This window comes from Melanerpes formicivorus, unplaced genomic scaffold (assembly GCF_026170545.1).
Source record: "Melanerpes formicivorus ecotype bairdi unplaced genomic scaffold, bMelFor1.0.p_v2 SCAF_34, whole genome shotgun sequence".
NCBI lineage: Eukaryota > Metazoa > Chordata > Aves > Piciformes > Picidae > Melanerpes > Melanerpes formicivorus.
The window spans coordinates 2,188,388-2,204,580 of NW_027142386.1; the positions used below are offsets into that span (position 1 = coordinate 2,188,388).

A 16,193-nucleotide genomic window follows, 5' to 3' on the forward strand; every position below is an offset into this window, starting at 1 on the left:
AAGGGGAGGGCTGCAGGAGTGCACTGAGCAGGAGCCAGCAGTCCATGGGAGTTCAACCCAGGCCCAGCCTACAGCAAAGTCTGACCTTGCTTACTGCCACTTCCCTCTTGGCTGATGCAGACCTAGCCAGAATGGGAGAGACATTAATTGGGAGACATTAATTACAGCTCCTTAGAAGGCTGAGGATAAAAAGCAGGACCCAGCTGTTTGGCCATGTGGCTGTTTGGGCTTTTGATGATTGGTTGGTTTGAGAGAGAGAGAGAGAGAGAGAGCAAGAAGCCTTTAATTTATTTGCAGCAAGAGCAGTAAATGTAAAACCACAGGAAGGTGGTTTGGAACTGCCAGGCATGTTTGGACTCAGGATAGTTGTTATAGCTCAGTTGTGGTCATGTCCTTTTGAGTCTGGATGGCCTGAAAGCTGCAGAGTGTTCATAGAATTCTTTAGGTTGGAAAAGCTCTCCAAGAGCATCCAGCCCAGCACCACCATGGCCCCAGGTGCCATGGCCACAGGGTTCTGGAACACCTCCAGGCATGGGGACTCCACCACCTCCCTGGGCAGCCTCTGCCAAGTCCTGACCACTCTGGCAGCAAAGAAATTTTTCCTCCTCTCCAACCTAACCCTCCCCTGGCACCATTCCAGGCCATTTCCTCTCCTATCACCTGATCCTAGGGAGCAGAGCCCAACCCCCACCTCCCTCCAGCCTCCTCTCAGGGAGCTGCAGAGAGCAAGGAGGTCTCCCCTCAGCCTCCTCTTCTCCAGGCTGAACACCCCCAGCTCCCTCAGCCCTATGATCAGCTCAGTGCCCACAGTAACTTCTCCTGCAGCATTTTCTTGGATCAAGAGCTCATTTTGCTTTGCTCAGTGAAGAAAATGGATTGCCTGAACCCTCTGAGCTTGATGTTAGGATGATTTCATTGCGGGGTTGGGGGGCAGGTTATTAGCTTAAGTTGGTTGACTCTGAATCAAGAGTGGAATTGAGGAGTTATAATATCTCAGTAGAGGAGGCCAAAAGGTAGTTCAGTGATAGAACCCCTGGGATGATTACACCACAAATAGCTTTGGGGGTATGAAGAATGAAAGGAAACAGATTGTGTCCCTCTGTCAGGAGATGCCTTGCTTGGAAGGGGCAGAAAAGCCTTGGGCTGTAGTTGAGTAAGTAGGATTGCATGGGGATTGTTCATTTATCTCCCATTTGGACTTACTTCTGAGTCAGTCCCAGCCCCTTCCTTCTTTGCTCTCCTGGCTGAGGCAGAGGATCTGACTTAAGGACTCCTCTAAGGCTGGGAAGTTCTCTTCTCTCTCTGGGCCTGGTTCTGGTGTGAGCCTGAGCGAGGGATGGGGAAGAAAGGTGCAGGAGCTTTCTAAATGCCTGATTTTTTGCATTGCATGCTCTGTTGGAAGCTGCTGAGCCTACATGAAGCTGCACTTATAGAACTTCAAAGCTTTGTAGCTCTTGAAACAGCTTTGTCCTTGCAGGTCTCCCCAGCCAGAAGCCGAAGGAGCAGCAGCGGAGTGTGCTACGCCCGGCGGTGCTACAGGCCCCACAGCCCAAAGCCTTCTCCCAGATGGGTAAATAAAGCTCTGCAGAGTGCTGCAGGGGAGAGCAGGAGCCCAGCAGCTGCTTGGTGCAGCAGTTTGCTTTTGCCCAGCATCTGCTCTTCCCTTTGCTGAGTTTCTCCTTTCAGTGTGCAGTGTCTGTGTGCCGTGGGCACTGCGCAGGCAGCACTTCAGGCTGGGCAGGACTCTGCCAGGCCCCTGGCTCTGCTGCAGTCCATGCTTGGGTTTTGCAATGCAGAGGCTTTCAGGAGTGTGGATTAGCAGTCTCTCTTGTGGCAGCACTGACCACGGTGTAACACCCCAGTGCTGGTCACTGGGCAGTAGTGGGAGGCTTCAGCCAGCAGCACAGCAATGCCAAATGCCTGAAGGACAGGGAGGTGCCTCTGGGCTTGGGGACCATTTTGGAGCTGCAATTCTAAGTTCCCATCGTGGATGTTCTGCACACTGTGTGGTTATGGACTGTGGTAGAGCTCAGAGGAAGAGGCATGGCTGAAAACTGGAAGTTAAAGCACAGAAACTCCTCAAGATGTCTGTGTCTCCTGAACTGCTTCCCCTGCCTCTTGTTCCTGGGGTATTCAGTTGAGCTCAGGCATTCTCAGCTTGGCTTCTTGGCCTTCCTGTTAGCACAGATTGAACTCTACAGAGGACTTAATACTGAGGCACAAATGTTCTGTGGGAGTTGAGTGTGTCAGTCTTTAGATCAGCCCAGAGAGGAGCTCTGTGGGCTGTGAGCAGTCTTGGAGTGGCCTGGGCTGGTTGCTTGAAGTTACCCCTGCAGCATGGGTCTAGGTTAAGCAATCAGTTCTGTTTATCTCTGTCTTTTGCTGATGGACTTTCTGCAGTGGGAGTTTTAGTTCTGCTAAGAGTTTGAATTGTGGTTGCCATGCCTTGGCAAAACACTCTGGGAACTCTGGGGATGATATTCTAGAGTTTGCTGGAGGAAACTTAGAGGGCAGCCTAAATACCTGGAGAACTGATGCCCTTTCCCATTCCTCCTTGCAGTTCTCAGCAGTGGCACCAATGGTGTCAATATCCCACCAGACCCTGCAGCCACCTCAGAATCACCAAGCAATGCAGCACCAAAAAGCTCTGACTCTGAAGACAAGGTGAGTGGAGGAGGGCTGGAAGGACTCTCAAGCTGACAGCATTCTCTGAAGGGTCTCTGCTCAGTGATGTGAGGCAGTCCCAGGCCCACTGCCCCTCCAGGCTGCCAGCACTCTGCAGACAGAGCAGGAGCTTTTATGCTTCCTGCTGTTTGCTCTGTTTGCTTTTACTAACTCAAGAGCTGCAACAAACATTTACTGAGTCCAGTTCAGGATGGGGTTTTGTACCTATTTTTCCCCTCACAAAGTCTGGTTCAGTATGTCCTAAACTCATGCCAGTTATTTCTGCTTCAACCCATTTGGTGTCTTCATCAAGAGACAAAGGTAGCCTTCAGCCTTCCAGTGCCTTAAGATGCTGGGGAGGGACTTTTGACAAGGGCTTGGAGTGATAGGAAGAGAGGGAATGGATTGAAACTTGAGGAGGGGAAAATGAGACTGAAAATGAGGAAGAAATTGTTGAGAGTGAGGATGGGGAAGAACCTGGCACAGGTTGCCCAGGGAGGCTGTGGCTGCCTCCTGTCTGGGGGTGTTCAAGGCCAGGCTAGATGAGGCCTTGAGCAGCCTGGGCTGGTGGGAGGTGTCCCTGCCCATGGCAGGGGGTTGGAACTGGATGCAAAAGCTGATGCTGCTCTGAGCATTTGGTTTGGACCAAATGGTTGTTAGAGATCCCCTTGAACTCAATGACCTTAGAGGTGTTCACCAAATTAAACAATTCTGTGGTTTAACCTCCATATCCTGGGCTCCATTTGAGATGCTCTGAGCAGCAGCAGGGTTGTTTGTGCCAGGGGGGGTTTGCCTTGTGTCTTTGCCTTGGCTGCTCCTTGGGAGTGGCTCTGTGACTCAGGGTGCCAAAACCTGGGGCTTTGTCTACAGAAACTCACTTTCCCAGGCTGAAGTCCCCCATTTCTTTTCTGCAGGCAGGAGAATGTCAGAAGAGAGAGTCCAGCAGTGCTTCAGATGATGACAGCTGTGAGAAGGCAGAGCTGAACACACAGCAAGCTTTTGTGTTTGGGCAGAACTTGAGAGACAGAGTGAAGGTAAACTCCTGCTGGTTACCTTGGCTGGCAGTCCATGGGTGCAAGCAGTGGAGAAAACCATTCCTTGGCTTGAGCATCCCATGCTGTTTGTGAAGTACTTTGAAGCCTCTGCAAGGCAGAGGTGAAATCTCCATGGATATATGGACAACAAATCATCCATGGTGGACACCAACTTCTCCATGGGGTAGCAATGTGCCCTTGTGGCCAAGGAGGCCAGTGGGCTCCTGGGGTGCATTCAGAAGAGTGTGGCCAGCAGGGCTGGGGAGGTTCTCCTCCCCCTCTACTCTGCCCTGGTGAGACCACACCTGGAGTATTGTGTCTGGTTCTGGATTCCCCAGTTCAAGAGGGACAGGAATCTGCTGGAGAGAGCCCAGTGGAGGCTAGCAGGATGCTGAAGGGCCTGGAACATCTGTGTGATGGGGAAAGGCTGAGAGCCCTGGGGCTGGTCAGTCTGGAGAGGAGAAGGCTGAGAAGAGATCTGATCAATGTCTATCAATATCTGCAGGGTGGGGGGCAAGAAGGGGCCAGACTGGGCCAGGCTCTTTCTAGGGGTGCCCTGGCATAGGACAAGAGGCAGTGGATGCAAACTGGAACCCAGGAAGCTCCACCACCTCAACATGAGGAGAAACTTCTTTGATGTGAGGGTGCAGGAGGCCTGGAGCAGGCTGCCCAGGGAGGTTGTGGAGTCTTCTTCTCTGGAGACTTTCCAGACCCAACTGGATGTGTTCCTGTGTGAGCTGCCCTGGGTGATCCTGCTCTGGCAGGGGGTTGGACTGGATGATCTCCAGAGGTCTCTTCCATCCCCTCCCATTCAGTGTTTCCATGCCATGCAAAATTCAAGGCTGTGAGCACAGCTTGGTTGGCTTCACCAGCGAAGTAAAACTGATCTTCCTGATGGAGTAAATCAAATAGTAACTGCTGAGTAAGCCAGAGAAACTTCCAGAAACAAACAGATCTACTGCAAGCTCAGTGCTGTGGGTCAGAATTCAGGTAAAATTTGTTCTGAGATGCTCACAGAAAAGGTGAGAGGAGCAAAACAGGACAGCCTGGGCTCAAACCTGTTCCTGGAGCAAGCAAGCTGGGTTGGTGGTACCTCCTGCTGAAAACAAGCTTGTGAAGGGTCCCTGGCAGAAGATGATGAGACTGGGGCATTGGTTTAGTGTTTGTGGATGGAGCTTTGGGGAGGACTGAGCTGCAAATGCTGTGGTCAGCAGATGAAGCTCTCAGTGTCTGCTTGTTCCTGCAGCTAGGAGATGAGAGCGACGACAGCAGCGACGTGCAGAGCGCTGGCCTGCCCTCTTCGGAGCTCCCCTCTGCTACTAACTATTTCCTACAGTACATCAGCTCCAGGTGAGGCTGCAGGGAGACCTGCAGGACACTTTTCCTTACTTCAGGTTCCAAATGGTTTGGGAGTGTGCTCTTTACTGGGTGCAGAGCTTGTGCTGGCTCAGTGGGAAGGCAGGCTTCTGAAGAAGGAGGTGGCAAACCTTTTGAGGTGGTTCTTGGGGTGTCCTCAGTCATCTGGTCAAGGGAGATTTGACAGCATTTACTTGACCACATCCTCACCAGAGCTGCTTCAGAAAGCTCTCATCCCACCTTTGTTAAAGCCTTCTCAGGAATGGTTACAATCAGTTGGAGCTGCCAGTAGAGTGCTGTGGAGCTCTGTGCTGTGTTGGTGGTGTTGAGTGGATTTCATATGGCTGAAGGGCCTGTGTGAGTAAACAGAGACCTCGATGGGAGAGGTCTTTGGGACACTTCTGAGGAGGCAGCAGCATCAGAAGACATTTGCTGTATGTGCAGATGTGAAGTGAGGCAGCCAGGAGAAAACTGCTAATTGTGTCTGCAGAATTCGGAAGTGCCAGCCCTCACCAGGGGCTGAAGGGTTTGATGGGGCCCTGTGAAAGTAGTAGCTCAGCAGTGGCCACAAACATCAGGGAGTGTTATTGCAGAGAGGAGAAAACAGAAGAGGATTTCTTCCTGCAGAGCTGTAGATTCCAGTCAGAGCTGGAGAAGCATTGGGAGAGCAGCAGGAACCTGAGCTGCAGAGCATCTGAGGCCATGAGGCAGCTGCAGGCAGAGCAGCAGTGTGAGCCTGCCTGGCCCTTGCATTCTGCACCCTGTTGCTCACCTCAAAGGAGGCACCAGGCAGTTCTGCAGCATTACCTCCTTCTGGTACTGAGCCTTTGAGATGATGCCCTGGAGAGATGGAGAACACCCTGAGGAGGGACTCTGGGGGTGTCTTCCCAGGGATGCTGTCAGATCCTTTACACTGGATTCTGCAGAGAGTAGCTTCTGGCTTGTGGGCTTCACATCCTGGGATGGATGCTTGTGTGGCCCCTACTGCTATGATTTGCTGGAGTTCATTCCAGGAGGACTTATTCCTGGTAGGTAATGGCCAAAAGCTGCCTGGTTTAGGGTTTGCCTTGACAAAAGTCAAGGATCTCTGGTTTTCAGCTGAGGTGGCCAGACAGGGTGGGAGGAGGAGAGCTCCTCCCTCTGTGGCACACTGGCAGTGCTTTAGAAGCTGTAAATTACCTTGGTGGATCATACTGAGTTCCCAGCTGGAGCTCAGAACTGTGCTATTTAATTCCCTTAGCAGGCAAAACCTTCTTCCCTTGAAGATTTCCTCTTTGAATCTCCTTTTGCAGCAGCAGCAGCCCTGCATGCACACTTGAAAGGTGGTTTTGGTTCTGCTTCAGTTGTGTAGTGCCCCCCAAAGTGAACTCCACACAGGCTCACTTCCAAGTGGTCTCCATCCTGCATGTTCACTTTGTGTGTTGCTGTCTTAGGGAGCTCTGCCTGAAGGGAGGGCAGCTCCACAGTCCCTTGGGGGAACTTTTGAACCCATTTAATAGTAGAGCTCTTGTCCTCCCTAAGTGGGTTTGAAAAGCTGTTCATGAAACTGCCACAGGGGAGGAGGATGTTGATCGTCCAAAGAAGAGGAGGGCTGAGGTTTGGTTGGGAAACCTCCTGGGGAGGCTGTAATATTGCAGCTAGGCTAACAAAAGGCCTCCTTTGTCCCTGCTGCTTGGGCTTCACTTCTCATGTTGCAAGTGGCTTTGCTCCAGTCCTTTGTGTCTGAGAAAGTTGACCTAGAAATGTGTTTGAGTCCCTGCATGCTGCCCAGGGAGGCTGTGAATTCCCCCTCCCTGGGGGTGTTCAAGGCCAGGCTGGATGAGGCCTTGAGCAAGCTGTGCTGGTGGGAGGTGTCCCTGCCCATGGCAGGGGGTTGGAGCTGGATGAGCTGTAAGGTCCCTCCCAACCTGAACCATTCTGGGTTAGAAGAGTGTTTTAAAAAGTGAGTTCTGTGGCTGGTCTTTAATGTCCCTCCCAAGCCAAGGCACTCCATGGTTGAGCAGCATTCAGCATTGCTTAGGATGGGGTTGGATGACTGAAGAGAAGATGTTCAGTGACAAACTCCTTTGCCATCCCCCTCAGAGAAGCTTCCCTCCAACCCCAGCAGCTGCTCTCTCCTTACCTGGTTTGTGCCACCAGGGCTGAATCTCCAAAGCCAGTGGCAGTCGCTCTTTGTGCTGAATGTCACCAGGAAAAGACAGCAGATGTTGTCCTGCTTGCTGAAGCCTCTTCTGGTGTGATGTTTGTTTGTTTGCTTTTGTTTTCCAGTGTAGAGAACTCTACAAACAGTGCAGAAGCTTCTAGCAACAAGTTTGTGTTTGGGCAGAACATGAGCGAGCGAGTCCTAGTGAGTATCCACAGGGTGAGGGCTCCTGCAGCTGTGAGCAGCTTGAGCTGCAGGCTCTCACCCAGCAAGCTTGGAGAGCCTTTGGTCTGCCAATACAGCAGGGCTTTCTTTCAGTGCTTTCCTGTGTAGGTAACTCCTGGGAGCTCAGTGTGGGGTCCCCAGTGCTCTCCAGGGTTTCCCTGCCCTGCTGCTCTGGGGAGATGCCTTCTGCATAGGGCAGGTGGCTCGAGTCCAAGCACTTGGTGGCACAGCTCCTGTCTTTCCATAGCCTCCTTGTTAGAAGTGTTGGAGGGTGGTTGGCTTGCTGTCCTCCACCTTAGGAGTTCACTCACACAACTCCCCAGCCATGGGGTTTCAGGGCCAGCAGTGAAGCAGCTTGCCTTGGTCCCCAGGACGTTGTTTGGTGTGTACCAGCCTGAGGTGTGAGCTCAGTGCCTCACCATCCCCAGCTCTTGTTTTCTTGCTGTGCTGGCACTAAAAGAGAAGCATTTCATGCTCTGCTTTTCATGCCTGAGCAGGGAGCTCAGTCAGGTAGGCACTGAGGTGAACTGTGGCTGCAATTGGTTTGTTTTGATGATAACTTCAGAATGAGGCTTGAAGTTTGGGTTCAGTTCAGGGGAGAATGATTGGAACTGGGTCATGCTCCACTGAGTTGCTTGGCTGGGGTAGCAGGATGGCTCCTCCTGGGAAAGCATCTTGGCCAGGGGATCCTGCTCTTGCCCTGTGGTTTCTAAGCACCCAGAGCTTCCCTCAGCCCTTGCTCACTCCTGCTGTGCACAAGCAGTGTCTGCTTGCTCCTCCTCTTTACCTCCTCCTCTTTTTGCCTTAGAGTCCACCCAAATCAAACGAAGGTAGCACAGAGAGTAATAAGGAGAATGCTGCTACAGAGTCTGGCTCTGAATCATCTTCTCAGGAAGCCACACCAGAGAAAGGTGAAAACCAAAATGAATCTCTTGGGGGGGGTTGGGAGTTAATCCTTGCTTCAACAATGGCATTTTTCAGCCTGCTGTGGCTTCATAATCAGGGTGGGTTTGTGTTGTTTTTCCTGGCTCCTGTAAGCAAAGGCACAGGCTGGGGGTGGGAAGTGAGGTGCTGGGTGCTGTGGAGTCTCTTGAATGGTTGTCTTCACTACTACACATGTCCAGATAGCTCAGAGTGACCATGGCAGGCTCTTGGGAGTCCCTTCAGCAGAGAGCAAGCAGAAGGGATTAACAGAGCAGCTGCTTGGACCTGCAGAGTGCAGAATGTGGCAAACAGCCTTTCACCATGGCACCTACAGGGACTGAGTGGCTGAGTCCCTGGGAGAGAGAGGCTGCCCCAGATGTGTTGTTTGCCTCAAGAACCATTTGCTGGGTTCTAGACTCAGGTCACTCTCCACATGGGGCAAGCTTTCTGGGAGCTGTGGGATTTCTCCAGCCAACTGCTTCTGCAAGCCAGAATGAAATTGGTGCTGTGCATGTGTGGGCACCACTGTGGAGTGCTGGTAGGAGGAGGACTGCTGGAGCCACCCTCAGGTGTAGTGCAAATAACTGACCCCTCCTGCCCTGAAGACAAGCTGGAATTCTGCTTGGAATTGCAGTCCTGTCTCTGATGTCAGACTCTCTGCCTCTGTTTTTCCAAATTCTGGTGGCTCTGGTGGGGGGCCCCAAGCTGGTGGCCCTGGTGTGGGGTCTTTGTAAGTCCTGCACCATTATATCCTGGTCATCCTCCAGCTTTGACCCTCTTGTTCAGCTAATAACATTTCAGAGTCCCTGGCAGAGTCAGCTGCAGCCTACACTAAAGCAACAGCCAGGAAGTGCTTGCTGGCCAAGGTGGAAGTGATCACCGGGGAGGAGGCTGAGAGCAACGTGCTACAGGTGAGGAGCTTGGAGGTGCTGGGGGCTCAGTGGCTGGCCAGTGAACGTCCCCCTGACTTCCTGCAGCTCAGCCACCCTCTCTCCCTCTAAATCCACTTTCTTGTCTTTAACTGTCCAGAGTCTGCATGTTTAGCTTTGGCCTCAGTTTCCTCTTAAACAAATTCCCTGGGCCACCCAAACAAAGGTGAAGGACACTGTGCTGAAGCCATCCCAGGGCAGGTTCTGTGTCCTACAAAACAATTAATTGGAGGAAATCTAAATGAGCTAAAGATTTGCAAGTTCTTTGTTGTAGTCCTTGGAGGTTAATGGTTTGTCAGGCCCAGGATGGCTCTCAGGCCTGCAGCCTGGCTTCTTGTCTAGCAGAAACCACACAGCAGCACTCAGGGATTTGTACTGAGACACTGAATTAAATCAGAGGTGGTTTAGACTCAGACTCCTGATGGCAACTGTGATTTCTTTAGCACTTTAGTCATCCATTCACATAAATATTTAATAACTTCCTGTCCCTGAAGATGTGAAGAGAGAAAGGGAGGGGACAGAAATGGAACCAATTTGCACACCTGTGGGGAGCCTGGGGGTGGTGCTTAGAAGTATGAAACCTGAGTGGTGACAACAAAGAGGGGTTAGAGAGGGGGAAATACAGCAGAGGTGTTTGGCAGGGGTAAAAAGCAGAGCTTTGATGGGAAGTGGAAGAGTCCTAGGCTAGAAAGCAGAGAAGCTGAGCTTTGGCAGAGCGAGGAACCGCGAAGGCAGAAAGGACAGCTCCGGTTTGCTCCTGACTTCAGGTTGGTGATGAGCTAACAGCTTCCTTAACACAGGAAGAAGTTTGCTTTCCTTTCTCTGTGCTGGGTCCTCTCAGCAGCAGACACCAGCCTTGATGGTGCAGAGTGTCCCAGAGGCTTACAAAATGCTTTCAGTTCTTTCAAGCCCAAAGGGCTGCCTGATGTCAGGCCATGGATGACTGTAACTCAGCCTTGCCCCGAAGAGCTTCCTCTGGAGAAGTTTGTACTTTGTCTAGAAGTTGCTCTTGCCTGATCTTGAGCACAGGCACCCTTTAGGGCTGTAGAGCTTCCCTACACAAAGCCTTGTGAAAGCACACAGCATAGGCTGAGGAATTCCTTGCAAAGGAGAGGCTGAAGATTTGGCTTCCACAGGTTTAAAGTTTGCAGCGTGAAGTCTGACTGGTTTGTGAGGGGATGCAAAAGAGATCTATAGCTCCAGCCAACCCCTCTGCCACAGAGAGATTTGTTGTCTGTTACAGATTCAGTGCAAGCTGTTTGTGTTTGATAAGAACTCTCAGTCTTGGGTGGAAAGAGGCCGAGGACTCCTGAGGCTCAACGACATGGCCTCGACGGACGACGGAACGTTACAGTCCCGCCTGGGTAAGAGGAGCCAGGGGCACTGAGACTGCCTGCAGCCCCTGCTCCTTTCATCACACCACAGCTGCTCTCTCAGCACCTCAGAAGCACTTGGGAGCTTTTCTCTTGCTTCAATTTATGACCTTTTCCCCTGTGGGTTTATTGTAGCAAGTGTTCCAGTGACATTTTGTGTCCCCCCCATCAATCCAGCTGTGTTTGGCAGCTGGAATATTTGAGGGTAGCATTCTTCGAACCTGGGCTCTCTGCTCTGTGGGAGAAGGGTGCCTGTGGTGAGGGAAGTCCCTGAATAGTGCAGGAGTGGAGATTAGCCTGAGGTGATCAGCTCAGATCCAACCTCTGAGCCTGAATGTATTAACATAAGGCTTTGGGATAAGCATCCCTTAGGCAGGGCTGAAAAACCTTTACCAGCCCATGCCCCTTCTGAGCAGCACTTGTGACAAGAGTCCTGCTTTAAGGACTTTCCCTTAATGTTCTTTGTTCAGAGGCCTAAACATTCACACCCTACAAAGCCACCTTGAGCTTCCTGTTGTGTCTTTTTCCACCTTAACTGATCTTGTTTGTTTGCCTTTAGTGATGAGGACTCAGGGGAGCCTCAGGCTAATCTTAAATACCAAGCTGTGGGCTCAGATGCAGATTGACAAAGCCAGTGAGAAGAGCATCAGGATCACTGCCATGGACACAGAGGACCAAGGAGTTAAAGTGTTCCTCATATCAGTGAGTACTGGAGTTTGTTTACACCTTAAACCTTCCCCCTAAAACCAGTGCTTGCTTAAACTGCACTTGAGCTTCCATTCCCCCATTCTTTGCATTCTGCCTCCTTGCCACCACCCCCTCCTTGGCAGGCTTGGATTGGCTGAAAGAGTCCTAAAACCACAGAATCATGGAAGGGTTTGGGTTAGAAGGGACCTTAAAGATCATCTAAAGCCTTACTGCTTGTCAAGAAGTGCCACATAAAAGGCTGCCCTGGGCAGCCAGGTTGTACCCAAGCATTCCACACCTACTGAGACTTAATGTGGTGCAAATCATTTTTGCTCTCAAGGGTAATGGACATTCAGAGATCTCTGTGTAATGCCTTAGCCAGAATGAGAGCTTCAAGGCCTTGCAGCACAGGGAAGCTGTCACTGCCTGTCTGCAGCATGGGTGGGTGTGGAGGTGCTCACTGGAGGTGAAACTCAGTGTCTCTTGTGGTAGAGTTGGGCAGCACAGCTTAACTTGGATCTTCTCTTAATACAGAGTGTTGCAAGCAGTAGCAGGACAGGGGAAGTGATTTCTGTGCTCTCTAAATGAGGGACCAGCAATCCCAGTTAGGATTACTGAAGTACCTGGGAGGCCAGCTTTGAGCTGGGAGAGGGGAGGTTGACACTGGAGATGAGGAAGAAATTCTTGACAGTGAGGGTGGGGAGAGCCTGGCACAGGTTGCCCAGGGAGGTTGTAGATGCCCCCTCCCTGGAGGTGTTCAAGGCCAGGCTGGATGAGGCCTTGAGCAAGCTGGGCTGGAGGGAGGTGTCCCTGCCCACAGCAGGGGGTTGGAACTGGATGGTCTTTAGGGTCCCTTCCAACCCATTCTGTGAATCTATGAACCCTGCAGATCCAGAGGTGACAGATGGAGGTGGAAATAACATGTAATGAAAAGATCTGGGGTTGTTGCCTTACAGTTAACTTGGGCAGTTAATGAGGAGGTTAATTGGCATGGTGAAGACAGTTTCATTTGGAAATAATGTCCTTTAATCCTTAGTTTGATAGGGCCTAGAAACTGATTGTTTCAAAGGCCTGGGGTAGCATGGAGAGCAAAAAAAGATTTGGCTGTGGACAGGCTGTCACAAAGGCTTCCCTCTGAAAGAGCTGAGCAGTATAAGAGTGTAAAAACAACCCCAAACAAACAAAATATCAGAGTGATGCCCTGCCTGAGCACAGGTCCCTTCAGATCCCTGCTGCCTTCTGCTGCAGTCCAATGGCAGAGCCTCAGGGACCCAGGAGGTGATTGCAGCAAACCCTGTGCAAGGCAAACTGCTGAGTTCAAGATCTCTTCAGCATAAGCTTTTGGGAGGTGTCAGGAAAGGTGTGTGACTGCTGGGTGAAGGAGGGTGATAAAATCAGCCAGAGAAAGCTGCTGCAGAGCCAGAGGGAAGGGCTCCTGCTGCCAGAGTGCAGCCTCTGGTGCCTTGCTGGGTGTCCTACAGCCCATCCTGGCCTGGTTTGGAAAACCCTGTAGGAGAGAACTGCAGAGCAGCTGTGGGTTGGGCCTGCCTGGTGAGTGCTGTGTGGGCAGTGCACTATCTGTTATAATTCCTTGCACCTTTTGCCTGTCTCTGAAACCTGCAGGCAAGCTCTAAAGACACAGGGCAGCTGTACGCTGCCTTGCACCACCGCATCCTGGCCCTGCGGAGCAGAGTGGAGCAGGAGCAGGAGGTCAAGAGTGCAGCACCTGAGCCAGAGGTCACACAATCAAATGAGGAAGACAGTGATGATGATGTCATGGCACCTTCAGGGTCAGCTGGAAGTGGTAAGCAAGACAGCCCAGGCAGTTGCCTGCTTTTCACACCTCTCTCTCTGTAGCTGTCTCCTGGGTGCACTCTTGGCCTCTCCTCAGCGTGTGGGGTAGGGCTCAGGCCATCACCTGGCTCTGGGGGCAGCTGTTTGCTGCTTCTCCAAGTAGAGTTGGAAGGGATCATCCAGTTCCAACCCCCTACCATGGGCAGGGACACCTCACACTGGATCAGGTTGCTCAGAGCCTCATCCAGCTTTGCCTTCAAAACCTTCAGGGATGAGGCTTCCACCACCTCCCTGGGCAACCTGTGCCAGTCTCTCACCCCCCTCATGGGGAAGAACTTCTTCCTAACATCCAATCTGAATCTCCCCACTTCTAGTTTTGCTCCATCCCCCCCAGTCCTGTCACTCCCTGGCAGCCAAAAAAGTCCCTCCCCAGCTTTCATGTAGTGCCCTTCAGGGGGGCCAGACTGACCCCTGGGCAGAGAACTCTTCAGAATGCAGGTTTCCCAGAGAGCACGGCAAGAAAGTCTCATGCCATGGTACACTGTCATTTAGGGACAGCAGCTTGATGAAGGCTTCCTTCAGTGCTCCTTACTTGGGAGCCATCACTGCTTTGCTTTCCTGTGGCTTGGAGCATCCAGCCTTCGCCAGAGACCTGGCCTCCATCCCAGCTCATTGCAGGAATGAAGAAAAGCAGAGGCTGGAAATGGAGCTTTAGGCTCTGGGATGCTCCTGAGGTTCCCCAAACCGGATGGGTCAAGGGCAGAAAATCCTTCTGTGGGCAGAACTTCATCTGGAGAGGGAAGATGTAGGGCAGGGGGAAGGGGAGCTCTGCACTCCTCATCTGTCATTGAAGTCTGCAGGCTTTTGGGGGGGGTCTCTTCACAGTATCACAGTATAACAAAGGTTGGAAGAGACCTCGAGGATCATCAAGTCCAACCTATCACCACAGACCCCATGACCAGACCATGGCACCAAGTGCCACATCCAATCCCCTCTTGAACACCTCCAGGGACTGTGACTCCACCACCTGCCTGGGCAGCACATTCCAGTGACGAACGACTCGCTCAGTGAGGAACTTCCTCCTCACCTTGAGTCTAAACCTCCCCTGGCACAGCTTGAGACTGTGTCCTCTTGTTCTGGTGCTGGTTGCCTGGGAGAAGAGACCAAGCCCCTCCCGGCTACAATCACCTTTCAGGCAGTTGTAGAGAGCAGAGGTCTCCCCTGAGCCTCCTCTTCTCCAGGCTAACCAACCCCAGCTCCCTCAGCCTCTCCTCACAGGGCTGTGCTCAAGGCCTCTCCCCAGCCTTGTTGCCCTTCTCTGGACACCTTCAAGTGTTTCCATGTCCTTCTTAAACTGAGGGGCCCAGAACTGGCCACAGGACTCAAGGTGCAGCCTAACCAATGCAGAGTCCAGGGGCACAATGACTTCCCTGCTCCTGCTGGCTCCTGCTTGCCCTTATTGCAAGGCAAGATACCAAAGGTGCTTCTGCTGACCAAGCCCTGCTCTGTTTGTTTCAGGAGCTGCTGACGAGGGCGAGGGGCAGACCGTTGGCAGCACATAGCAGACGTGAGCCGCCCTGCTTGCAAGGCTGCTATCAACACCATCTTGCAGGCACCTCTGGACACCCCAGGCCAGCTACGATTTCAGGCAGTGTTTGAAGGCTCCAGGACTTTTTAAGAACTGTGCATCCCTGTTCTGTTTGTTTGGGGTTTCTTTTGTTTTTTTTGGGTCTGGATCCAATAAGATTCCACACGAGAAAAAAAAAAACAACAGCAGACTTGGGGAAACTACCTGAATGTGGTTTGGGACGTGAAAGCTCATCATATTGATGAGCCAAAAACACACACACACACACACGCAAAACAAGGAGAAAACAAACAAAACAAACAAAAAAAACCAAACATTTCCCCTCTTCCTTGTGAGTGAGATGGCACATCACAGCTTGTCACAGCTTTCCAGTGGGACCTTCTGACTGTTTCTTCAGTAGTTGCTGTCTTGCAGGCCTCCGAGATAGACCTTCCCGACGCGGTTCCGCCTCGAATTCCGCTTCCCTTCACCCCCCGCCCCAACCTCCCCCTTTAAGACTTTTCTCCACCTGCTCACCACTTCCTCCACTCACTGACTGCCCTCTTTGGGACTGCAGATATTTTTTTTTGGGGGGGGCGGGGGGGGGGGCAGGTTTTGAACCTTTTAATCTCTCTTTTCCCCTCCCCACCCCCTCGCCCATTGTTCCCCGGCGTGGTTCATGCCGAGAAGAGAACTTTGAAGTCCCCAGGGTGGGTTTTGGGGTTGGTTTTGTTTTGGCTAAGTTGTTTTGTTGGGGTTTGATTTTTAATCCCCCCCCCTTCCCCATTTCATTATTATTATTATTTGGGGATTTCTATTGTGGTGATTTTTTTTTTTTGTTTGGGGTTTCTTCTTTTTTTTTACTGTTGGTATTTTAGTTCCTTGAGAAGATGCTCTTTGTGCGTGGCAGAAGCGAAGCTCTCTCGGTTTGTGCTGTCCTGGTCCTATTTAAGGGAGAGCTAAGCCCCCCCTTAGAGTAGATGTTGCCTCCAGTTTCTTCTTAGGAAAAGAAATCTCTTGTGTTGCTGTGGCTGCAGTAGCCCTGTAGGAGGCTTCCAGGTTCCACCTGCAGAAAAAGCTGATGAGGAAACAGCTGGTTAAGCCCTCGGAAGAATAAAGCCAGGCTCATGTCATGAGCTCCCTCAGCCATCCCAGCCAATCTGTCCCCCCTAAAGCAGCTCTCACTTGCTGGCTTGATTCACCAAGCCATTGAAGCACTTGCCTGACTTACCCACACGTGAGTAACCTTCCTGAAGTCAACACAACTTCTTCATGCTTCAGTTGAGTTCCTTCTTCGATATCTCGCTGAATTAACGGCCTTAAATAGAAAAGTAACTTCTAACCCTTCCCCTCCTCCTCCTCTTCCTCCTGTTTCCTGAAGTCTTGCAGCATGAGGAAAAACAAAAAGGTAATTGCCAGCTTTGCCTAGTTTGGGCTGAAGGATTCTGTATTCTGTTCCACCAAAATAAAAGCAAGAATGTGTTTTCCTGTGTGTAA

At 51.6% G+C, this 16,193-nt stretch overlaps 1 protein-coding gene across 1 annotated transcript in view; it reads left to right on the forward strand.

Annotated features, from left to right (window-relative positions):
• Window positions 1-16,193, forward strand: part of RANBP3 (RAN binding protein 3) — a 37,849-nt gene extending 21,656 nt beyond the window's left edge. The window contains exons 7-17 of the mRNA XM_068156382.1: window positions 1,478-1,570; window positions 2,561-2,664; window positions 3,579-3,698; window positions 4,945-5,048; window positions 7,323-7,401; window positions 8,231-8,333; window positions 9,133-9,257; window positions 10,519-10,639; window positions 11,208-11,350; window positions 12,959-13,139; window positions 14,648-16,193. Of these exons, the coding sequence (XP_068012483.1) occupies window positions 1,478-1,570; window positions 2,561-2,664; window positions 3,579-3,698; window positions 4,945-5,048; window positions 7,323-7,401; window positions 8,231-8,333; window positions 9,133-9,257; window positions 10,519-10,639; window positions 11,208-11,350; window positions 12,959-13,139; window positions 14,648-14,691 (1,217 nt within the window). The 3' untranslated portion in view covers window positions 14,692-16,193. The remainder of the gene's footprint in view (window positions 1-1,477; window positions 1,571-2,560; window positions 2,665-3,578; window positions 3,699-4,944; window positions 5,049-7,322; window positions 7,402-8,230; window positions 8,334-9,132; window positions 9,258-10,518; window positions 10,640-11,207; window positions 11,351-12,958; window positions 13,140-14,647) is intronic.